Here is a 20,175-nt window from a genome sequence, read left to right on the forward strand (position 1 = left end):
AGCAATTCGAAATAATCTTCTCTTCCAAAAATTATACCTCTTTGTCGGTCCAACACTGGCTTCTAGAACACTTTCACATATCTACTAAATCCGAGACTATTCATTTAAAAACCCAAATCAGCTTTTACCTGATGGGTTTACATTAGCAGTTTTTTTCACCCATAGAAACATTACTCAAACACTAAGGTGCAAAACATGGATTGAAGCAGCATAATCAGGATATCATTTACTTGGTTCCACCAGAATCTTGGTTAACTCAGAACATCATCAAGTTTGTAGTCATCCCAACAACAAACGGCTCCATCAACAATCTCGTCAAGAAGTAAAAGACGACGCCAAGCATGATGGATATGGGAAGAGCTGGAAGAGCTTTGTTGTAGACGGACAACAAAATAAGAGTGCACCCAAGCCCCGAGATAATCGCAAGGTAACACGCATACACAGTCATCAGATCATACATTGCTGCCCTGCCAACGAGAACACTGTAGAAAATAAAGTCTCCAAGACCAAGTTTGATCCCTCTATCGATGTTATCAGACTCCTCCACCAAACCTCTTGGTTCTTCCATGTTATCTCCCCACCCCATCAACTCAACCAGAGGTGACATTTCTTCCTCCGCAACACTTTCTCTGTTCCCGACGCTTCCCAACTCCCTTGAGTGCTCTGAAGATACAGGAGAAGCAGAGTGTCCTTCCCTTGACCTCCCAACACCATCTACACTGTCTACATCCATCACTGCAACAGCATTATAATCCAGGTTATGAGTTGCAGCACCATCCCCAACTGCTTGCAGCTCTACTGATCCAGAATCTGAAACCCCACCACCACCGCCACCAACCAAAACCCTTAAACTCGAGCCACCACCACCACTCCTCGAAACAGTAGGCCTAGCTTCATAAACCATGGCGGGAAGCTCCTGGTCGCGCGTGGAAGCAAGCTCAACCAAGAGCTTAAGAGGTCCACCAGGAGCCAAAACAGCAACCAAATCATACAAAGCCAACGCCACGAGTATAAACCAAGTAGTCCACTCAGGCAACTTAGTAAACCAAGCCGCCACAACAATCCCCATCACAACCATATAACACTGCCTCACCACAATCGGCATCCCTTCCGAAAACACAGACAACGTCCCCAAGACAGTGAAATTGAAAAGCAACACGAAGCACGTGATGGAATCAACGGGGATCGAGAAATGCTGAATGATCGACAAGAAAATCGCGCCTCCCATTGTACCTAACCAAAAGCACACAGACGCAAGCAATCAATCAAGCAATGAGCCAAATCAAACCCTAATTGTTGCGAAATGTGTTTTGGTTAACCTAAGACGAAGAAGGCGGAGAAGCGCATGTAGTGCTTGAGGAAGTTGGTGAAGTTGTAGTAGAAGAGGAGGACGAGGACGAAGGTGACGGCCGCGACGAGGACGACGAAGACGATCGCGTTTTCTAAGCTGCCTTCGAGCTTGACGGTGGCGGAGTCGGAGGGGTTCTCGATGTAGATGAGGTTGGCGGCGGTGCGGATCTGGGGGTCGGAGGTGACGGAGAGGGAGTAGGTGAGGAGGACGACGAGGAACATGCAGATGGAGACGGGAGCCATCACGCCGACTATCTCGACTCCGAGGGAATCGAGGATGCTACTTGACTCCATTGGGATACCGATGAGAGGAGAGAGTTAGTCGTCGTCTTCTTCTGACTGACCAGCTCGTTTACACGGTTAACCGGATATTTTCATCACAGCCACTTTATAAATAGGTAAATTTCAAACAGATCCTTGTATTTGTTGATGTGTTACGAATCAGCCTCGGTATAAAGGAAAGATAATTTTTTTATTATTTTGCTATTGTGAAACACCGCTTATAAATAAGGTAAACTGTAAACAGACCCTTGTATTTATCAGTGTTTTATAAATCAGCCTTGGCATAAAGGAATTTTATCATTTTGCTTTGCGCACAATACTTTTAAAAAGTTAAATTACAGACAGATGTTTATATTTGTCAATTTTTTTACAAAGTAGCCTTAGATAAACAACCCTTATATTTATCAATTTGTTATAAACCAGACTCGGAATAATGGAAATTAAATTTTTTATCGTTTTGCCTTTGCGCACGTCCCTTATAAATAAGTAAATTGCAAACAGAACCTTATAGTTATCAATGTTTTACAAATCAGCTACGGTATAAAAGAAAGACGAGAAGATTTTTAACGTTTTGCTTCCGTGCACACCACTTATAAATTGCAAACAGAATCTTGTAGTTATCAATGTTTTACAAATCAGCTACGGTATAAAAGAAAGACGAGAAGATTTTTAACGTTTTGCTTCCGTGCACACCACTTATAAATGAGTAAATTTTAAACAGATCCTCGTATTTATGGATGTTTTACAAATCAGTTATGACAAGAGTTTTATCGTTTTCGAACACCACTTATAAATAGGTAAATTGCAAACTGATCCTTGTAATTTATAAATGTTTTAAATTAGAAAGGAAAGACAAGATTTTAATCGGTTTGCGCACACCCAGGAGGAGCGGAGCAAGAGAAGAGAATGTCTGCGGAGGAGATACCGGACGAGCTATGGAGGAAGGTACTAGAGATTGGCGTAAAGTCATCGACTTTCTCCCACAAAGATCTCTGCTGCATCTCCATCTCCTCTCGCCGTCTCTGCCGACTATCCTCCGAAGATTGCCTCTGGAACTTTCTGCTCGCCATTGATTTCCCCACCCACACCGACTCTACTTCTTCTTCTTCCTCTTCTGAATCTCCGACCAAGTTTATCTACAGGACAAGGTATTGATATGTTAAAAAAATCACCAGCTGCGAGAAATCAATAAGCATCATGGAGAAGTATTCTAATTTTGTGATGGGATGGATAGGTTTGAGAGGGAGAAGGAGAGGAGGTTAGCTGCTCATAGAAGATCTCTGCTGAGGAAGGATAGCGAGATTTCGGAGTGGGGCAGGAGGATTCGTGAATTGGAGACTCGGTTATCTGAGGAGGCAGAGAGGTTGCAGGCTGCTTCTGTTGAGTTCTCAAATCTGCAGAGAGTCAGGTAGTGCCTAATCCAATCGTCAGATTCTATAAAGTTTGTTCTTTTAATTGTTGTTTTGATGAATGAATGAATATGAATGAATTACAGTTTGAAAAGATGATTCTTTGTTGATCAAATGATCTATCTTTGGCTCTCTCTCAGGCAAGCATCAGTAGCTTTGAACGTTTGGCAGCCAGAGGTTGTTCGCGGCAGACAGAAACAGATGGTTGAGCAAAACGCTGTTCCTGTGGAGGGACGGTTGCGTGCGCTTGAGATGGAGATTAAGTTATGCAAACAGCAAATCACCGGCGTGAACAGGGCACGTGTGAGTATATCCCGCTAGCGTTTTCACTTCCACTAGTTTGGCTTTTTAAACCGTCTCTTAGAGTGCTTTCTCTGTAAATTGCAGAGGGAGGTGAAGCAACGATTTGACATGGCTAGGAAAGAGCTGGAATCCATGAAGTATCATCCTTTACGAGATTATAAGTCTATACGTAGTGGAGACCAAGAAAGTAGTGCCAAGAGGAAGAAGTTGAAAACGAGCATTAACTGTAAGTTGTGTAAACGTTTCTCATTTTTTCTTCATGTAGGATCAATATTGTTGCAAACCTAATGGGTAGTTAAAACAAATGTACGATGTTTGATGTTTGAGCTTATAGATTTTACTTGTTAAATCTTTTGAATGATCTGAGTATCTTAATCGTGTTATGGTTTGTAAGCTTATAATATACTTATGAACTCTTTATTGGATTTGGCAATAGCAGTTCCGGCTAAAAACCCACCAAGACCCAGTAACAAAAAGAAGCTGTTACATTCAGAATCAGAATGATGATTGGCTGAACCATTCAGCAAGACCCAGAGACAAAAAGATGCTGTGTGTGACGTGACACTCAGAATCAGAATGATGGTTGGCTGAACCATTCCACAGAGAGACAGATAGAGAACGCTGTGAGTTGTTGTTGTATTATTACCATTTGTTGTTTCTTTTCCAATTTGAAGTTTTAGGAAGAACGTTGAAATCTTGTTACAGAAGTGAATGTTGTGGTCGAGTCTGTAACTTTGGTTGATCCAATATCATGAATAAAATTTATTTGTTGAAAATGAATTATTAGTTGTTACAAAAAAGTGAAATATTAGTACTTTGATTGATCTAATACTGCCAATATCGTTCCAATAATACAGTCCGGTTCACTGACGGTTCGATGGTATAATTTAACAGAACACTTATATCATCTTCAGTGGTTTTGGGAGGAAAAATGATATCTCAAGAGATTTGGGGGGTTTGCGAGTGTAAATAAATACTGTTGAAGGAGAGAGTGTACGTGGTGTGCAAGGGACAGTGAGTGATTAGGGTCCACAAATTGGCGCGAATTCCATGGGGATGAATGAAGAAAACCCACCGAAGTAGAAGGATTCATCTGACGAACAACAACGTCACTCTCTCTCTCTCTCTCTCTTATTTTATTTTTTTAATTTACTCAACCCTATAATCTCTCTTTCACCTCTTTTCTTCCTCTCTCTATCTCCCACCTGCTGATCTCTACTCGTTTCTGGTGATCTCACCCTTTTCTTTTTTTTTTGTTCTGGGTGATGACCACTATTCCTCAGAACGTCTTGAGATTGGTGGTTTGATTTTGTTTTTCTCGGGAACTGTAATCATTTCTGTGCCTGTTTGTATCTCGGAATCTATTCTTGCGTAAGAAGTTACTATACTGCGGGAAAAATGTCCCAGAGATTTAATTTTATTGACTTGTAATCATTGTGAAGAAGAAAAGACTGACCAATATTGAACAATGGTACGTGAACGTCTTACTTTCCTTTAGATCTCTCTCTTGCATAGCTCATATTAGCATATCAACAACACACTATGATGATACTTCTGTAAACTGCAGGGGACTCCAGTAAATATCATTGTAGGTTCTCATGTTTGGGTTGAAGACTCAGACGTGGCTTGGATTGATGGGGAGGTTGAAAAGATCAATGGAGAAGAAGTTGTGATCCAAGCCACAACCGGAAAGAAGGTTACTCACCTCACCAAAATTGTGACATTTCAACTTGAGACCTACAGTATAGTCCCAAAACTGATTTGTATCCATATATTATAGGTCACTGCAAAGTTGTCAAAGATATACCCAAAGGATGAGGAAGCTCCTGCAGCCGGTGTTGATGACATGACAAAGCTGTCTTACTTGCATGAACCTGGTGTCCTTCAGAACTTAAAGATCAGATATGAGCTTAATGAGATCTATGTTAGTACCTGTTTTAACAAAATGTTAAGACCTCTCGACTATTTTACTGTCTTGACTTGGAATCTATTTGTTCATTGACAGACATACACAGGAAACATCCTTATCGCTATTAATCCATTTCAACGCTTGCCTCACATCTATGATGCTCATATGATGCAACAATACAAAGGAGCACCGTTCGGAGAACTAAGTCCACATGTTTTTGCTGTTGCTGATGTTGCATACAGGTGGGTTCAATACTTGTATATAACTTAGTGACTTACATATATATGTTGTGAGTCTAAGAAGCACTTTTTATCTATGTACAACCAGGGCTATGATTAATGAGGGGAAAAGCAATTCGATTCTTGTAAGTGGCGAGAGTGGAGCAGGAAAAACTGAAACCACTAAGATGCTTATGAGATACCTTGCATATTTGGGAGGTCGTGCTGTTACAGAAGGAAGGACCGTTGAACAACAAGTTCTTGAAGTAATTAATGACCTTTCTATCCCTGTGATCTTTTTTTATCTATGAGCTTAATCCACTTACATGTTTGCTAATATCTGCGTCCAGTCAAATCCTGTACTTGAAGCTTTTGGTAATGCAAAAACTGTAAGGAATAACAACTCAAGGTGAACCAAAATCTTCACATAATAGAGAGGGCATGTGTTGAGAACTCAGCTGATTGTTGTAATATGCTTTTGGCTCAGTCGCTTTGGTAAATTTGTTGAAATACAATTTGATAAGCAAGGAAGAATATCTGGAGCTGCTGTAAGGACCTATCTTCTAGAGAGGTCTCGTGTGTCAAATCTCTGATCCGGAGCGCAATTACCACTGCTTCTATCTTCTCTGTGCCGCACCGCAGGAGGTAACTTCACCCTGCAGCTCTTTTGGAATATATATATATATATATCTTGTTATTGAAGAACTCGTTCCATAACTTAATAGAACTAAGCAGGAGATTGAGAAGTACAAGCTTGGCCATCCAAAGACCTTTCATTATCTGAACCAATCCAAATGCTACGAGCTTGTCGGTATAAGCGATGGTCATGATTATCTTGCGACAAGGAGAGCTATGGATATTGTCGGAATTAGCGAAAAGGAACAGGAAGCAATTTTCAGGGTGGTTGCTGCAATTCTTCACATTTGAAACATCGATTTTACTAAGGGAAAGGAAGTGGACTCATCAGTACCAAAGGATGATAAGTCGAAGTTTCATCTTAAGACAGCAGCGGAACTTCTCATGTACGTTAAAACATTTTGCATCTGAAAAGACGTCTTATCAATTCATGAAAGCTAATTTGGAAGTCTTGTTTACAGGTGTGATTTAAAAGCTCTTGAAGATGCATTATGTAAACGTGTTATGGTCACTCCTGAGGAAGTTATTAAGAGAAGTCTTGATCCACAGAGTGCTGTCACTGGCCGTGACGGTTTCGCTAAGACAGTCTATTCTCGGTTGTTTGATTGGTAAGTGGCTGGGTTTAGTAGTCACAGTACATATTTGATACTAAGTGAAAATCTCTAGTTGTGTGCAGGTTGGTAGACAAGATTAATAAGTCGATTGGACAAGATGCCAATTCTAGATCTCTAATTGGAGTTCTGGACATTTACGGATTTGAGAGCTTCAAAACTAACAGGTAATGAAACTTTACATGATCTAAGGCTCACAGATATGTAGTCAGCCATCTCCCTGAGAATACCATTCTGCTGCAGTTTTGAACAGTTCTGTATTAATTTCACTAATGAGAAGTTGCAGCAACATTTCAATCAGGTATGTTCTTGATTGTAGTGGAAACAATTTTTTTTTTTTTTTAAAAAATTTATATTAGTTTCTTTTGCTGTTTTCAGCATGTTTTCAAGATGGAACAGGAAGAATACACAAAAGAAGCAATAGATTGGAGCTACATTGAGTTTGTGGACAATCAAGATGTTCTTGATCTTATAGAAAAGGTCATTGCTTAATCAAGAAAGGATAATGCTACCAAAATGGATTCTTATCTCACTTTCTCCTTTTCTTTTCCATCTGCAGAAGCCTGGTGGCATTGTTGCTCTCCTCGATGAAGCTTGGTAATATTATAGATCAAACTAGTTCCATAGATCTTTTTTTGGTGATTATGTTATTTTCTGAACTAACGAGCCGTGTTTTTTTTCAGTATGTTTCCAAAATCAACACACGAAACATTTGCAAACAAGCTATATCAGACTTTTAAGGCTCACAAGAGGTTCATCAAACCAAAACTCTCTCGAACCGATTTTACCGTTGCCCATTATGCTGGAGAAGTAAGTTTTATATTCAAAATGACACAAGGGAATGTTATCACAGAGTTTCTCATGTCTTTTGAAAATTTTCTTTCAGGTTCTCTATCAGTCTGATCTATTTCTTGATAAAAACAAGGACTATGTGATCCCTGAACACCAAGATTTGTTGGGAGCTTCCAAATGTCCTTTTGTGATCGGTCTTTTCCCTCCACTCCCTGAAGAAACGTCCAAGTCTTCAAAGTTTTCATCCATTGGTTCTCGTTTCAAGGTATGAATCTTATTCTATTGAATGATGTTCATGTTGTTTTAAGAAAGAATGTGTTGCTAATATTACGGTTGGCCTGATTGATTCAGCTGCAACTTCAACAACTTATGGAAACACTAAATTCTACGGAGCCTCATTACATCAGATGTGTGAAGCCTAACAATCTCTTAAAGCCTGCCATATTTGAGAATGTGAACATCATGCAGCAGCTCCGATGTGGTGTAAGTATAAATAAGAGTAATGAGCATAGTTCTTTACTGTGAACTTTAACCTTTATGTTGTCTGTATAGGGTGTTTTGGAAGCGATTAGAATTAGTTGCGCAGGGTATCCAACTCGTAAACCTTTCTTTGAGTTCATAAATCGTTTTGGACTTCTATATCCTGAGGCTTTAGAAGGGAGGTAATTAAACAAAATTCGTCAAAGTGTACTGCTTAGTGAGAGTTCAAACCAATACTTACAGATTCTGAACTTTTCTCTGGACAGCTACGATGAGAAAGTCGCATGTAAAAAGATCTTGGACAGCATGGGACTTAAAGGATACCAGGTAACTGTTCGTCCAGAATATTCTATTTAATGAAACCAGTTGTAAAGTATTAGTGATGCAACGGAAGAGTTGTAATCAACCAAATGCAAACTCATATCTTTTGGTAATACAGATTGGTAAAACAAAGGTTTTCTTGAGGGCTGGTCAGATGGCTGAGCTCGACGCTAGGAAAACAGAGGTGCTTAGTGGTGCTGCGAAAAAAATATAGAGACGAACACGAACTCATCAGGCTCAGAAACGGTTTATTGTTCTGAGAAAGGCCACGATATCTCTCCAAGCTCTATGTAGAGGTGAGTCATCTGATTTGTGCATAAATACTTGGAAGTGCATTGACTTTTTCACACTATTTGATTAAATATCTATGAATATAAAAAACATTTATGTAACTTTTCTCTCATTTTCAAAATATCATAGCAAGACTTTCCTGCAAACTATTTGAAAATCTGAGACGAGAAGCTGCTGCTGTGAAGATTCAGAAGAATGGTCGGAGATATTACTCTAGAAAATCGTACAAAAAGCTCCATGTGTCTGCTCTTTCCGTACAGACTGGTTTAAGAGCAATGGCTGCTCGTAAGCAATTCAGATTCAGGAAGCAAACAAAGGCTGCCACTATTGTTCAGGTTCATTTTTCTTGGAGAAGTCTTAAACTATTGTACTTTTCTCATGATCATTAACACATAGAATATCCTGTAACTCATGGTAGGCTCAGTGGCGTTGTCACAGAGCAACAACGTACTACAAGAAGCTTAAAAATGGAGTAATCATATCTCAGACAAGATGGAGAGGAAGACTTGCTAAGAGAGAACTTCGGAAGCTCAAAATGGTACAACTGCTTTATTCGCACTTGCTAAATTGGCTTACTATCTCAAACATACTCAAACACTTTTTAATCTTCAGGCTTCAAGGGAAACAGGAGCACTTAAAGAGGCAAAGGATATGCTTGAGAAGAAAGTTGAGGAACTCACATACCGTGCCCAGTTGGAGAAACGTCTGAGGGTATCAGCTATGAGCAACATTTTTTTTTTAAGTAGATATATAATAATAATGTATAGTGCTGAATAAAAATTTTGCAGGGTGATTTAGAAGAAGCAAAGGCTCAGGAGATAACAAAACTTCAGAGTTCGTTGGAGGAAATGAAGAAGAAAGTGGATGAAACAAACGCATTGCTTGTGAAGGAACGCGAAGCTGCAAAGAAAGCCGCTGAAGAAGCTCCTCCTGTTATACAAGAAACACAAGTTTTAGTTGAAGATACTAAGAAGATTGAGTTGATGACTGAGGAACTGGAGAGTGTAAAGGTACTTTCTGTCGGTGCCTATTGAAAAATTGAAAATTCAATTTTCAATCAGTTGTCCGATGTTTCCTTGTGTTTGAGACTGTTACATATCATTCTCCTTCCAACAGGCTACTCTAGAAAACGAGAAACAGAGGGCTGATGATGCAGTGAGAAAGTTTGAAGAAGCTCAAGAGTCCCTCGATGACAAAAAGAAGAAACTGGAAGAGACAGAGAAGAAAGGTCAGCAACTCCAAGAATCTCTGACAAGGTAAGAATGTATCATCAAGCATCGTTCGTTATTAATATCTTCCTAACCATCCCTGCATATATGGCTAACTGGTCCTGTAAGTTCATGTATTCTACTGGTTGTTTTCTTTTTAAAATGAGCTGAAACTGGGAAGTTAATGTGATCAGGATGGAGGAAAAGTGCACCAACTTGGAATCGGAGAATAAAGTCTTAAGGCAACAGGCTGTCTCCATGGCTCCGAATAAGTTCCTCTCTGGACGCTCAAGGTCATTTTACAGGTAGCTTAGAACATTGAATCAAATATAAAACCGCAAGTATGCTTTTGTCTATTGTCTGAAGTTGACGATCTGTTCAATAATAACAGAGAGGTTCAGAGAGTGGTCATCTAGCAGTGGATACAAGGTCAAGCTTGGTAAGAACATGAGTGAATTAACCAATACAGTTTACGTCTCAAATTAAGCTTAATGATGGACCAATGTGCTTTTAATCTGAATCAGGATCTTCACAGCAACTCAATGAACCACAGGGATCCATCAGAAGTTGATAAACCACAAAAAACATTAAACGAGAAGCAGCAAGAGAATCACGAGCTGCTTATCCGCTGCATCGTCCAACCTTTGGGTTTCAAAGGGAACCGACCTATCAAAGCATGTATCATATACAAATGCCTACTGCAATGGAGGTCGTTTGAAGTTGAACGGACCAGTGTCTTTGATCGCATTATCCAGGCTATAGGCCATGCTATTGAGGTTAGCTTAGGTATTCAGTTATGACTGCAAGTGTGTTTGGAATCATAACTAATGTTTTGCGAAAATTGATTATCTCAGAGTCAAGATAACAACAATACATTGGCTTATTGGTTATCAAATGCCTCGACACTCCTCTTACTTCTCCAACGCACGCTTAAAGCTAGTGGTGCAGCTGGGATGGCTCCACAGCGTCGCCGTTCGTCTTCTGCCACTCTATTTGGAAGGATGACTCAGGTATATATACATGGTTTGAAATCCATCAGCAAAATGTAGCAAAAGCTTTCTTAATATGTGTTTCTGTTAATCAGAGCTTCCGCGGAACACCACAAGGTGTGAATCTTGCAATGATAAACGGTGGTGCGGGAGGTGGAGCGGATACGTTAAGACAAGTTGAAGCAAAGTACCCGGCTCTGCTGTTTAAGCAGCAGCTCACAGCTTATGTTGAAAAGATATACGGAATGATTCGGGACAACTTGAAGAAGGAGATTTCTCCACTCCTTGGATTGTGCATTCAGGTAATCACATTAATCACATCAAAACAAAGTTGTTCTCGTTTAATTTTTATTCTGTCTGTCTTGACCTTTAAATAGGCGCCAAGAACATCTAGGGCAAGTTTAGTGAAAGGAGCATCTCGTTCCGTAGCCAACACGCCAGCTCATGAAGCTCTGATCGCTCACTGGCAAGGAATTGTGAAGAGCCTTACAAACTTCCTCGATACTTTGAAATCAAACAATGTGAGCTTCTTTGCTATTATACACAGTTTCCTCTAAATTAAGAAAACAAGTTGTGGACAGTTCTGAGTTTGGATCTTTCTATTTTATGGGGTTTTTTAGGTTCCTTCGTTCTTGGTGTGTAAGGTGTTTACACAGATATTCTCATTCGTCAATGTTCAACTGTTTAACAGGTTTTTTACTAGGGATCTTAAGCATCTAAAATCCCATTATCTCTTAGTATTTACTATCTTCTGCTTAATCAACTGTTTCTTTGGTTGTCCGTTCAACAGTCTTCTGTTGAGACGTGAGTGTTGTTCATTTAGCAATGGCGAGTATGTCAGAGCTGGCTTGTGTGAATTGGAAAACTGGTGTTTTAAGGCAACAGATGAGGTATCTTTCTTTCACTCTCCTATTATTACTCAAGCAAAGACTTCTAAATTAACTAGCAACAACAAACAATTGCAGTATGCGGGTACTTCGTGGGAAGAGTTAAAGCATATAAGACAAGCCATTGGGTTTCTGGTAAACCTTTCGTCATCTTCTATCTAAACCTTAAAGATGGTCCCCATGAAGGTGTAAACCATTGTTAATTATTTCTCCAAAAATGCAGGTAATACACCAAAAACCAAAGAAAACTCTCGATGAGATCAGTCATGATCTTTGCCCGGTAAGTAAAAAATTCTAAGAAACGTTAAGAATGTGAGAGAAATCAGGAATATGTTTTGCTGATAAAGTGAAAATGTGCTGATGACAGAAGACTCGAACAATGCTGTTAGCAACTCTTTCCTTTTGGATGACGACTCAAGGTTACTACTTCGTTTTTACTAATATATGCCAACAAAGTTTCGTTTTGGGAACTAAAATGGTAAATGGTTTTTTCTTGCAGCATTCCATTCTCGGTTGATGATTTATCAAAGTCGATGGAGAGATTTGACATTGCTGATATCGAACCGCCACCTTTAATCCGGGAGAATTCTGGATTTAGCTTTTTATTTCCCGTCGCTGATTAATCCTTATCTCTGCCAACGAAAACCAAAGTTAGCTCTAGTGTCTTCTTCCTCCCTTACCAAAGTTAGGTCGCTTGTGACTCAAGTAATATTAACTTTATAAATTCTTGAAGGAGATTATACATTCTTCTGTTCAGTCTACTACATCCACATTCGTCATGTGACTTAAGTCTTAATGTTCGTTTTGAATTATTCCTCTCTGAAAGTTGTTGAATGTTTAGCAACCGACTCTTGTTCTTCGTCCAATAGAAATTACAAAATTTCATTCCATTGGTGATGGAAATTGAGTTCTTTATGCAGATAACTTTTTTCATAACAGATATGAAATAAAAAAAAAAGGAAATTGCACCCTATGTACAACAAAAAAACAAAAATGCACTAACTAACTAAAACTCAATTTTCTCTCCTACTTTCTCTTCCTATCTTTTTCTCTCGAAATCTAATTTTCCATTTTTTTTTTTTAGTTATTTGGCAAATAAATCCTAGAAAGAGTATAAAATATCTATTCACTGTAGTGGAATACAAGTTCAAATCAAACGACCGAATTTTAAAACTAATTATGTAAATCTTAGCTAACAATAAAAATTAGAAATATGATGTTCAACTATAAATTATTAAATAACACCAGATTTTAGCAATGTAATAAGAGATTAGTTTGATATAATGAAACTATAAATAAGAGATTAGTTTGAAATAATAATGATTGAATAACACACAGCACATGAAACTATAAATCATTTAAATTTTTATTTTCTTTTAAAGTTTCCCCATCGTCTTATTTTCCGTTTCCGTCCACGCGTCGCTGTCACTCACCGCCGTCGAAACTGAGCTTCTGACCGGGGTTTCACGCGCCGACTTCTCTCCTTCGACAGATCCTCGTGAAATATCTACCAGACAGACTCCGTTTCCCATCTGAGAGTCAGATCCCAAAAAAGACTCACTCTCGATTGCATTTTCAGATCTTCTTCGGGAAAAGAAAAAAAATGAAGAATCTTACACTCGTAGTAATGCTTCTATGCTACTCGTTCGCCTCCTCCTCCGGAGACTCGACTATTCACACGAACAATTGGGCCGTCTTGGTCTGCACTTCTCGATTCTGGTCAAATTCTCTCTCACAATTTGAACACGAATTTCACAAAATTGGATTTGATTAATATTCTTCTCACAATACTCTAACTCTGATCTGTTGCTGTGATTTGCTATTTTTTTCTCAGGTTTAACTACCGCCACATGGCAAACACACTCTCCCTCTATAGGTGAGGTGAATTAGCTCCCTTAACCATTCACCAAGGTAGATTCTCTTCTTACTGTCTTTGTTTCTATTTACTTTGGTGTTTACAGGACAGTCAAGAGACTTGGAATACCTGATGAGAGAATCATCCTTATGCTCGCTGATGACATGGCCTGTAACTCTAGAAATCAATACCCTGCTCAAGTCTTCAACAATGAGAATCACCAAATTAACCTCTACGGAGATAACGTTGAGGTAACTTTCTCGCTGAACCAGGGCTCGTGGTTTGGTGGTGATTAACTTGAGGGCAAAAGCAAACCACCACGGTTCGTTCGAGTCTGGACCACTTCTGTGGATTTAATTAAAAAAAAAAACTTTCTGGCTGCAAAGGGTTTAATGTATAGTAGTGAATGTTCTTTCTCTTGAGTAGTAGGTGTATTAGCTGTATCTCTCCATCATAGCACATAAATCATTGAAACTGCTGTGCGCCCCTCCCCTGCGAGAGCTGATTTGTGTGATTAATCTTTTTTTTTTTTTCAATCAGGTGGATTATCGTGGCTATGAGGTGACGGTTGAGAATTTCTTGCGGGTTTTGACTGGGCGTCATGAGAATGCTGTTCCTAGGTCGAAGCGTCTCCTCAGTGACGAGGGTAGCCATATTCTACTCTACATGACTGGCCACGGAGGTGATGAGTTTCTCAAGTTTCAAGATGCTGAAGAGCTTCAGAGTCACGATTTAGCTGATGCTGTCAAACAAATGAAAGAGAAGCGTAGGTATGTATGTTTTACATTTTTGGTGTTCTTTTCAAGTTATACTCCCTCCGTTAGATTTTCTAGAGTTTCGCTGTTTATTAAGAGTATAATAAATGTTTGCAATTTATTTTTCAATATACTTTCTAATAAATATCCACCAATAAAATTTAATCAGTTTAATCTCAAAAGTATACAAAAGTACCTAAAAAATTTTACTTTTGGGAACAGGCGACTTCATTTCTTGTGCATTACATTCGTTCAGTGTTTTTAATGTGGCTTTTCCATGGGCATATCCCTTGGTGGAACAAACATTAATCACTTGTTGTCTCATCTTAATCTGTTGCGAGAAACTAATGACATTATTCGGCTACTTCAGATTCAAGGAGCTTTTGATAATGGTTGATACTTGCCAAGCTGCCACCCTCTTTAACCAGGTACATCTTAGTCTCACTTTTGTTTCGTCTTTATATTTCGAAGAAAGAACGTTCTCGTAATCCAACCGTTTGTTTAGTTTTGCTCTGCTTTTGGAGTTGAGATTTTGATATCCGTAATCCATCGTATCTTTACGGCTTATCCGGGGAGCTTGTTCTTAGCAGTTACTCCGGCTTATGTTTCACAGTGTACGAAAATTGACATCTAAACTATCGTTTGGAATTTTCTCTTACGTTGTTAAACATTCTTAGCTTCAATCTCCTGGTGTTTTGGCCATTGGTAGCAGTCTTAAAGGAGAGAACTCGTACTCTCATCACCTGGACTCAGATGTAAGTGCCCTTGACTATTTATGAACGTAAACTATATTTTCTCTTTTTATCACTGTATTGATCTCTACTTGTAATGTTGTTTTTGCTTCAGATTGGTGTATCAGTCGTGGACCGGTTTACTTATTACACTCTTGCCTTCTTTGAAAGGCTCAATATCTATGACAATGCATCACTCAACAGGTACGATAAGTCGATGACTATGCAACTTTTGTCACCAACATTCTTCTAACATTTCTTGTGCCTGAGTTGTAATATTTTAACGAGAATGGTTCTCTGTATGTCTTACCTCTTAAAATTGATACGCCTTTGTAAGCTGAACCCTCTGATCTACAATATCCGTTCACCTCCTGTTGTGCAGTTTGTTTAGGTCTTATGATCCGAGACAGCTAATGTCTACTGCCTACTACCGAACTGATCTTTACCAGCCACATCTGTCAGAGGTGAGGAAATGATTTCACAATGTCTCGTTTTAATTTTGAAGAGGGAGCTGCTTAAATTACTATTCTCTTGTGACCAATAAAGCCTAAGTAACCTCAGTTTAAGGTGCTTGTTCTATAGGGGCTGAACAGTGTAGGTTTTGTCCATAAGAGCTCATCATAACAGGATCAGAGAAACGATATTGATTTAGATGTAGAACTTGCACCTTCTGGATAGATTTTCAGTTTTCGTTTTGATGAACTACATATGTCTTGAGATGATTAATTTACTCATTCTTCAAGTTCACTTATTATGGGATTTAGGTACCCGTCACGAATTTCTTCGGTTCAGTTATGGAGACGATTCATACTGATTCAGCTTACCATGCCTTCTCGAGTAGAATCTCCAATAGCAAGATCAAATCCGATACGCCATTTAATCAGCCATTTAATCAGCTTTCCGAGCAAGATGTTAAAGAAGATCTTCAGAATACAAACAACCAAAACGATGAGTTGAAAACTGAGGTTATTGTCTATACTCCCTTCTCTGATTTTATCACAAGTAGAGAGCTGTGCGAAATATCCAAACTCTGGAGTAATTTCTTACATAAAAGGAAATCTTATAACCAAATCAAGAGTTTAAGCTGGGTTAGGCTGTTGAGCGTGATTGACATATTCGCTTACTGGCTTGAGATCCACATGTGTGTTTGTTGTTGCAGAAGCAAAAATGCCCATACTCAGAAATGCGGGCAGACCTCCACGAGAAACTGAAGAAGATTGAAAATGTGGATACAATGGTTAACCTCAGCATAGCGGTGATGATACTCGTTGTAATGGTGTCATCTTCTTTGTTATGATGACGCTCTATAGGAGGATCATCATCATCATCTCCTACTTCAGTTAATCTCCCCTGTATGAGATCGTAACAGTTGCAGTTTGACATCATTGTATTACTTCAAATTTCCTCGATAGCAAATAACCGCACATGCTGACATCAAATTTTTAACTTCTGTTGTTGGTTAACTCTTGATACAGAGGTTCGTTACCATTACAAATGTTAGCCCACATCTGCTGCAGATTAGTTGACTTTTTGACAGAGTTTTCTAGTGTATAAATTATTTATGCAATTGTGGTTTCTTAAATTTCATCATTTTATATTATTGTGAAATAAAGAACTACGTTTGCATTAACTGATGTTAACCTGCAGATATTTCCACTTAACTACAATCATTGGATTTTAACATTTACTAAGCTGAATTTATTTTGACCGTGGCGTGCATATCATTAGAGAGAGTAATGATACAAACATGATACAAACATTTATGATTATGAATTCCATAAACTTGGGGAAATATGTAATAACGAATAAATTTACGTGTAGAAACATTAAACATTTATGGTTAAATAAAAGTGTGTATTGACTTAAAAAAAAAAAAAAAAGAGGATATATAAGATCCACATAAGCAAGAAGGCAACAAAATGAATCTCACACCTATCCATCTTTTTCTCCTATCTATCTCCTGAATCTGAGTCTGACTCTTTACTTGCTTCTTTAATTACTCTCTCATTCTTGAGAATGGGCACACAACAAGAAGAAGACAACAGTCTCAACATTATTTTCACATTCCTCTTGCTTCTCAAAACCTACCTGTAACCTGTAACCTCTCTCTCTCACTCATAATGTTTCTATAAAAAAATTAAATATTTAATTTTCTCATCTCTCTTTCTTGAGCTTTGTTGTATACCTTCTCCTCTCGCCATAATATTAATTAAGTTTGTCTCTCCGAGCTTTGCAATTTGTAAATCACCTGGGGACTCTCGCTCTAACCCTGAGATCTGACTCCTTTAGATCCGTCGGTGATGGCGAATCTAGTCCCCGGCGTCCTCCTCAAGCTCCTCCAGCACATGAACACCGACGTCAAAATCGCCGGAGAACACAGGTCATCCCTCCTCCAAGTCGTCAGCATCGTCCCCGCTCTAGCCGGAGGCGAGCTGTTCCCGAACCAGGGCTTCTACCTCAAAGTCTCCGACTCCTCCCACGCCACCTACGTCTCCCTCCCCGACGAGCACGACGATTTGATTCTGTCCGATAAGCTCCAATTAGGTCAGTTCATCCACGTGGACAGAGTCGAATCCTCTTCCCCCGTCCCGATCCTCCGCGGCGTTAGGCCCGTTCCCGGTAGGCATCCTTGTCTCGGCACTCCCGAGGATATCGTAGCTGCTGATGCGTTAGGGTTCCTTAGTGATGACAACAAGGCTAAGGCTAAGGCTAAGGCGGTTTCTAGTGAGGTTGAGAGAAATAGAGTGAGTGTTAGTGTTTCTAAGGATGAAGCTTCTGAGAAGAGTAAGAAGGCTTTGGTACGAGCCAAGTCTGCGAAGACGAGTTTGGTTTTGGATGTGAAGAAGGAAGCGTTGGGGAAGGTGAAGGTGAAGACTTCTTCTTCTACTTCCGGTGGTTCGAAGTCGATACCTTCTTCGCCCACGAGCTGTTACTCGCTGCCTAGTTCGTTTGCGAAGTTTGCGAACGGGGTTAAGCAGCATCAGCAGCAGCAGCATCAGCAGCAGCAGCATGTGAAGAAGACGGTGGTGTTGGAGAAAGGCTCTCCGAGGATGGGGCTGTCGGAGAGAGGGAGGTCTCCGCTTAGAGTGGAGAGTCCGAGCGTTGTTGGGAAGAAGCTTCCGATGATTAAGAACTTCGTGCAGGGGATTGAGTTTGGAGCTAAGGCGTTGAGGAAGAGCTGGGAAGGGAATTTGGATATTAGGAGTTCTGATAGGGAGAGATTGAAGCTTGCTAAACGTGACTCAACCCCTGATTCTCGGAGTTTAACAGTAAGATTCATCTGCAACTTATGAAACGTTATTAGTTATTTACTCCATTTTCTGTTTTCTGAATATTAGCTCGTGTTATCTTGGTTTCTAGGCTCCGAGGAAGAGCACATCTAGTGAGAAGTTGCCGAGCAAACAGGAGAGGGCTAATGTATTTGCAAAATCATCCAAGGAGCAGAGTAAGACTCAGTCAACCAAGAAAGTCGAGACAGCAGGAGTAGTTGATACCAAAGAGAAAACGAGTAAGCCTAAATCTGCATCCGTAGGCAAGAAATCTACTGCTGAGAATGGATTGCCTGGGAATTTGGTTAAAGTCCCCGTTAATAGTAAAAGATTGGCATCTGCCAGTGTCCAGTGGGGTTCACTCCCTTCATCTCTTTCAAGGCTAGGACAGGTATGGGATTTGACTCTTCTTGGATCCCCATATCATATGTGTTTGCTTCATGATTTGCCTTTGAAGCATTTCTAGTGATTAGGACATTTACAACGACTGTTTATAACTTATTTAATCCAAATGCCAGTTCTGTAAGTAAAATATTGACTTTATAAGTAAAATATTGACTGTATACGTCTCAGTATAGCATGTATCTTAATAGTCTTTAGCGTCGTTATAAATTTGAAGATAAGCCTGTTAATTATCTCATTGCTGATCAATATTTTTCAGGAAGTCTTGAGGCATAGAGATGCTGCTCAAGTTGTTGCAATAGAAGCCATGCAAGAAGCATCTGCTTCCGAGAGCTTACTTCAATGCCTCATGTGCGTAATCTATAACAAAAGCTATTCAAATTAATTCTGGCGTTGAATGCTGGATTTAGTTTTTACTGCCTTAATTGTTTCTAAAATTTATCCTGTTTCTTCATTTTGTAGTATGTACAATGATCTTATGTCAGCGGCGAAGGAAGATGATCCATTGCCTGTAGTTGAGCAGTTCTTAAAGCTCCATTCCGGTCTGAAGAACGTTCAAGTAACAACCGAATCACTGTCTAAATTAATTTCTTCAACATCTTCCCCAGAAAATGAAGAAAACAAATCTGAGGAAGCTATAAAAGCTGCTTCAGAAAAGCAGAAACTAGCAGCCTCTTGGGTCCAAGCTGCGTTAGTCACTAACTTATCAGCCTTCTCTGTCTACTCCAGCAAAACAACCAAATCTGCTGCATCCAAAAACAAACCCGTGATCATACTCGAGAGCCCGGGTAATAACTCCACCAATAAACCACGTGGAAACGTCCAAAACCGGCCAACGATTGGTTCCAAACTCGTGGCGCAGGGCATGATACGTAAACACAGGGAGAACAGTAGCAGCCAAAAGGCCAACACGTTAGCAGCAGCAGGATCAGAGTCTCCACCGCTAAACTGGGTGAAAGGGAATGGTCTGAACGAGGCAACCGATCTAGCGGAGAAGCTGCAGACGGTATCTCAAGATTGGTTCTTGGGTTTTGTAGAGAGGTTCTTGGACGCAGACGTCGTGGAGACGTCTTCGAACCTGTCTGATAACGGGCAGATAGCTGGGATGCTGTCTCAGCTGAAGAGTGTGAACGATTGGTTAGACGAGATTGGTTCAAAAGAAGATGAAGAAGGGCTACAAGAAGTGTCAAAGGAAACAATAGACCGGTTACGTAAGAAGATATACGAGTACCTTCTCACACATGTGGAGTCAGCAGCTGCAGCACTTGGTGGTAGTGGTAATGGTGGTGGTGTCTCTTCTCCTAGACCCAAACCAATCGAAACCAAATCAAAGAGATGATGGTTAAATGATATACTCCGATTTGTTTGTGCTATTTTTGTAATTAACTAAACTTACAAGGTCCCCAAAAAGAAAATTTAATAACTTCAAAAATAGCAAGACCCTTTTTTTCATTTGTTGACTCTCAAACAGATCTCT

General features: G+C 39.7%; 4 protein-coding genes and 1 pseudogene across 5 annotated transcripts; 4 read left to right on the forward strand and 1 right to left on the reverse strand.

Annotated features, from left to right (window-relative positions):
* Window positions 1–3: 3 nt before the first annotated feature.
* On the reverse strand, window positions 4–1,735 carry LOC106401110 (presenilin-like protein At1g08700). Its single transcript, XM_013841549.3, has 2 exons — window positions 1,320–1,735; window positions 4–1,233 (listed from the first exon to the last, which is right to left on the reverse strand). The coding sequence occupies exons 1-2, from the start codon at window positions 1,642–1,644 to the stop codon at window positions 257–259; spliced, it is 1,302 nt and encodes a 433-aa protein (XP_013697003.1). The 5' UTR covers window positions 1,645–1,735; the 3' UTR covers window positions 4–256.
* Window positions 1,736–2,489: 754 nt separating this feature from the next.
* Window positions 2,490–4,124, forward strand: LOC106402251 (F-box protein SKIP24-like). Of its 2 annotated transcripts, none has more exons than XM_013842947.3 (5): window positions 2,490–2,780; window positions 2,867–3,040; window positions 3,182–3,344; window positions 3,429–3,570; window positions 3,781–4,124. In XM_013842947.3, the coding sequence occupies exons 1-5, from the start codon at window positions 2,539–2,541 to the stop codon at window positions 3,846–3,848; spliced, it is 789 nt and encodes a 262-aa protein (XP_013698401.2). In that variant the 5' UTR covers window positions 2,490–2,538; the 3' UTR covers window positions 3,849–4,124. The 2 variants fall into 2 exon arrangements, with proteins under 2 accessions (XP_013698401.2, XP_013698402.2); XM_013842948.3 differs by having other exon boundaries at window positions 2,491–2,780; window positions 3,784–4,124.
* A 115-nt stretch (window positions 4,125–4,239) lies between these two features.
* Window positions 4,240–12,589, forward strand: LOC106416304 (annotated as a pseudogene).
* A 436-nt stretch (window positions 12,590–13,025) lies between these two features.
* LOC106411842 (putative GPI-anchor transamidase) lies at window positions 13,026–16,609 on the forward strand. Its single transcript, XM_013852685.3, has 10 exons — window positions 13,026–13,405; window positions 13,521–13,562; window positions 13,648–13,792; window positions 14,082–14,311; window positions 14,667–14,724; window positions 14,974–15,051; window positions 15,143–15,231; window positions 15,410–15,491; window positions 15,792–15,992; window positions 16,187–16,609. Exons 1-10 carry the CDS (start codon window positions 13,290–13,292, stop codon window positions 16,322–16,324), a joined length of 1,179 nt encoding a protein of 392 aa, XP_013708139.2. The 5' UTR covers window positions 13,026–13,289; the 3' UTR covers window positions 16,325–16,609.
* A 344-nt stretch (window positions 16,610–16,953) lies between these two features.
* LOC106400979 lies at window positions 16,954–20,150 on the forward strand. The gene is made up of 5 exons (XM_022701382.2): window positions 16,954–17,117; window positions 17,256–18,296; window positions 18,388–18,687; window positions 18,958–19,049; window positions 19,161–20,150. The coding sequence occupies exons 2-5, from the start codon at window positions 17,328–17,330 to the stop codon at window positions 20,035–20,037; spliced, it is 2,238 nt and encodes a 745-aa protein (XP_022557103.2). The 5' UTR covers window positions 16,954–17,117; window positions 17,256–17,327; the 3' UTR covers window positions 20,038–20,150.
* The last annotated feature ends 25 nt before the right edge of the window (window positions 20,151–20,175 follow it).

Source organism: Brassica napus, chromosome C5, assembly GCF_020379485.1.
Source record: "Brassica napus cultivar Da-Ae chromosome C5, Da-Ae, whole genome shotgun sequence".
Classification (NCBI taxonomy): domain Eukaryota; kingdom Viridiplantae; phylum Streptophyta; class Magnoliopsida; order Brassicales; family Brassicaceae; genus Brassica; species Brassica napus.

Excerpts from the sequence above, each read along its gene's own strand:
- LOC106401110 (XM_013841549.3), bottom strand. The coding sequence starts at position 1,644 with ATGGAGTCAAGTAGCATCCTCGATTCCCTCGGAGTCGAGATAGTCGGC. Across the intron at positions 1,234-1,319 it reads CTCCGCCTTCTTCGTCTTAG|GTACAATGGGAGGCGCGATT; the intron begins GTTAACCAAAAC and ends GCTTTTGGTTAG.
- LOC106411842 (XM_013852685.3), top strand. The coding sequence starts at position 13,290 with ATGAAGAATCTTACACTCGTAGTAATGCTTCTATGCTACTCGTTCGCC. Across the intron at positions 13,406-13,520 it reads GTCTGCACTTCTCGATTCTG|GTTTAACTACCGCCACATGG; the intron begins GTCAAATTCTCT and ends TTTTTTTCTCAG. Across the intron at positions 15,492-15,791 it reads ACCAGCCACATCTGTCAGAG|GTACCCGTCACGAATTTCTT; the intron begins GTGAGGAAATGA and ends TATGGGATTTAG.
- LOC106402251 (XM_013842947.3), top strand. The coding sequence starts at position 2,539 with ATGTCTGCGGAGGAGATACCGGACGAGCTATGGAGGAAGGTACTAGAG. Across the intron at positions 3,041-3,181 it reads TCAAATCTGCAGAGAGTCAG|GCAAGCATCAGTAGCTTTGA; the intron begins GTAGTGCCTAAT and ends GCTCTCTCTCAG. Across the intron at positions 3,345-3,428 it reads CCGGCGTGAACAGGGCACGT|AGGGAGGTGAAGCAACGATT; the intron begins GTGAGTATATCC and ends TGTAAATTGCAG.
- LOC106400979 (XM_022701382.2), top strand. The coding sequence starts at position 17,328 with ATGGCGAATCTAGTCCCCGGCGTCCTCCTCAAGCTCCTCCAGCACATG. Across the intron at positions 18,688-18,957 it reads CTCTTTCAAGGCTAGGACAG|GAAGTCTTGAGGCATAGAGA; the intron begins GTATGGGATTTG and ends AATATTTTTCAG. Across the intron at positions 19,050-19,160 it reads AGCTTACTTCAATGCCTCAT|TATGTACAATGATCTTATGT; the intron begins GTGCGTAATCTA and ends TTCATTTTGTAG.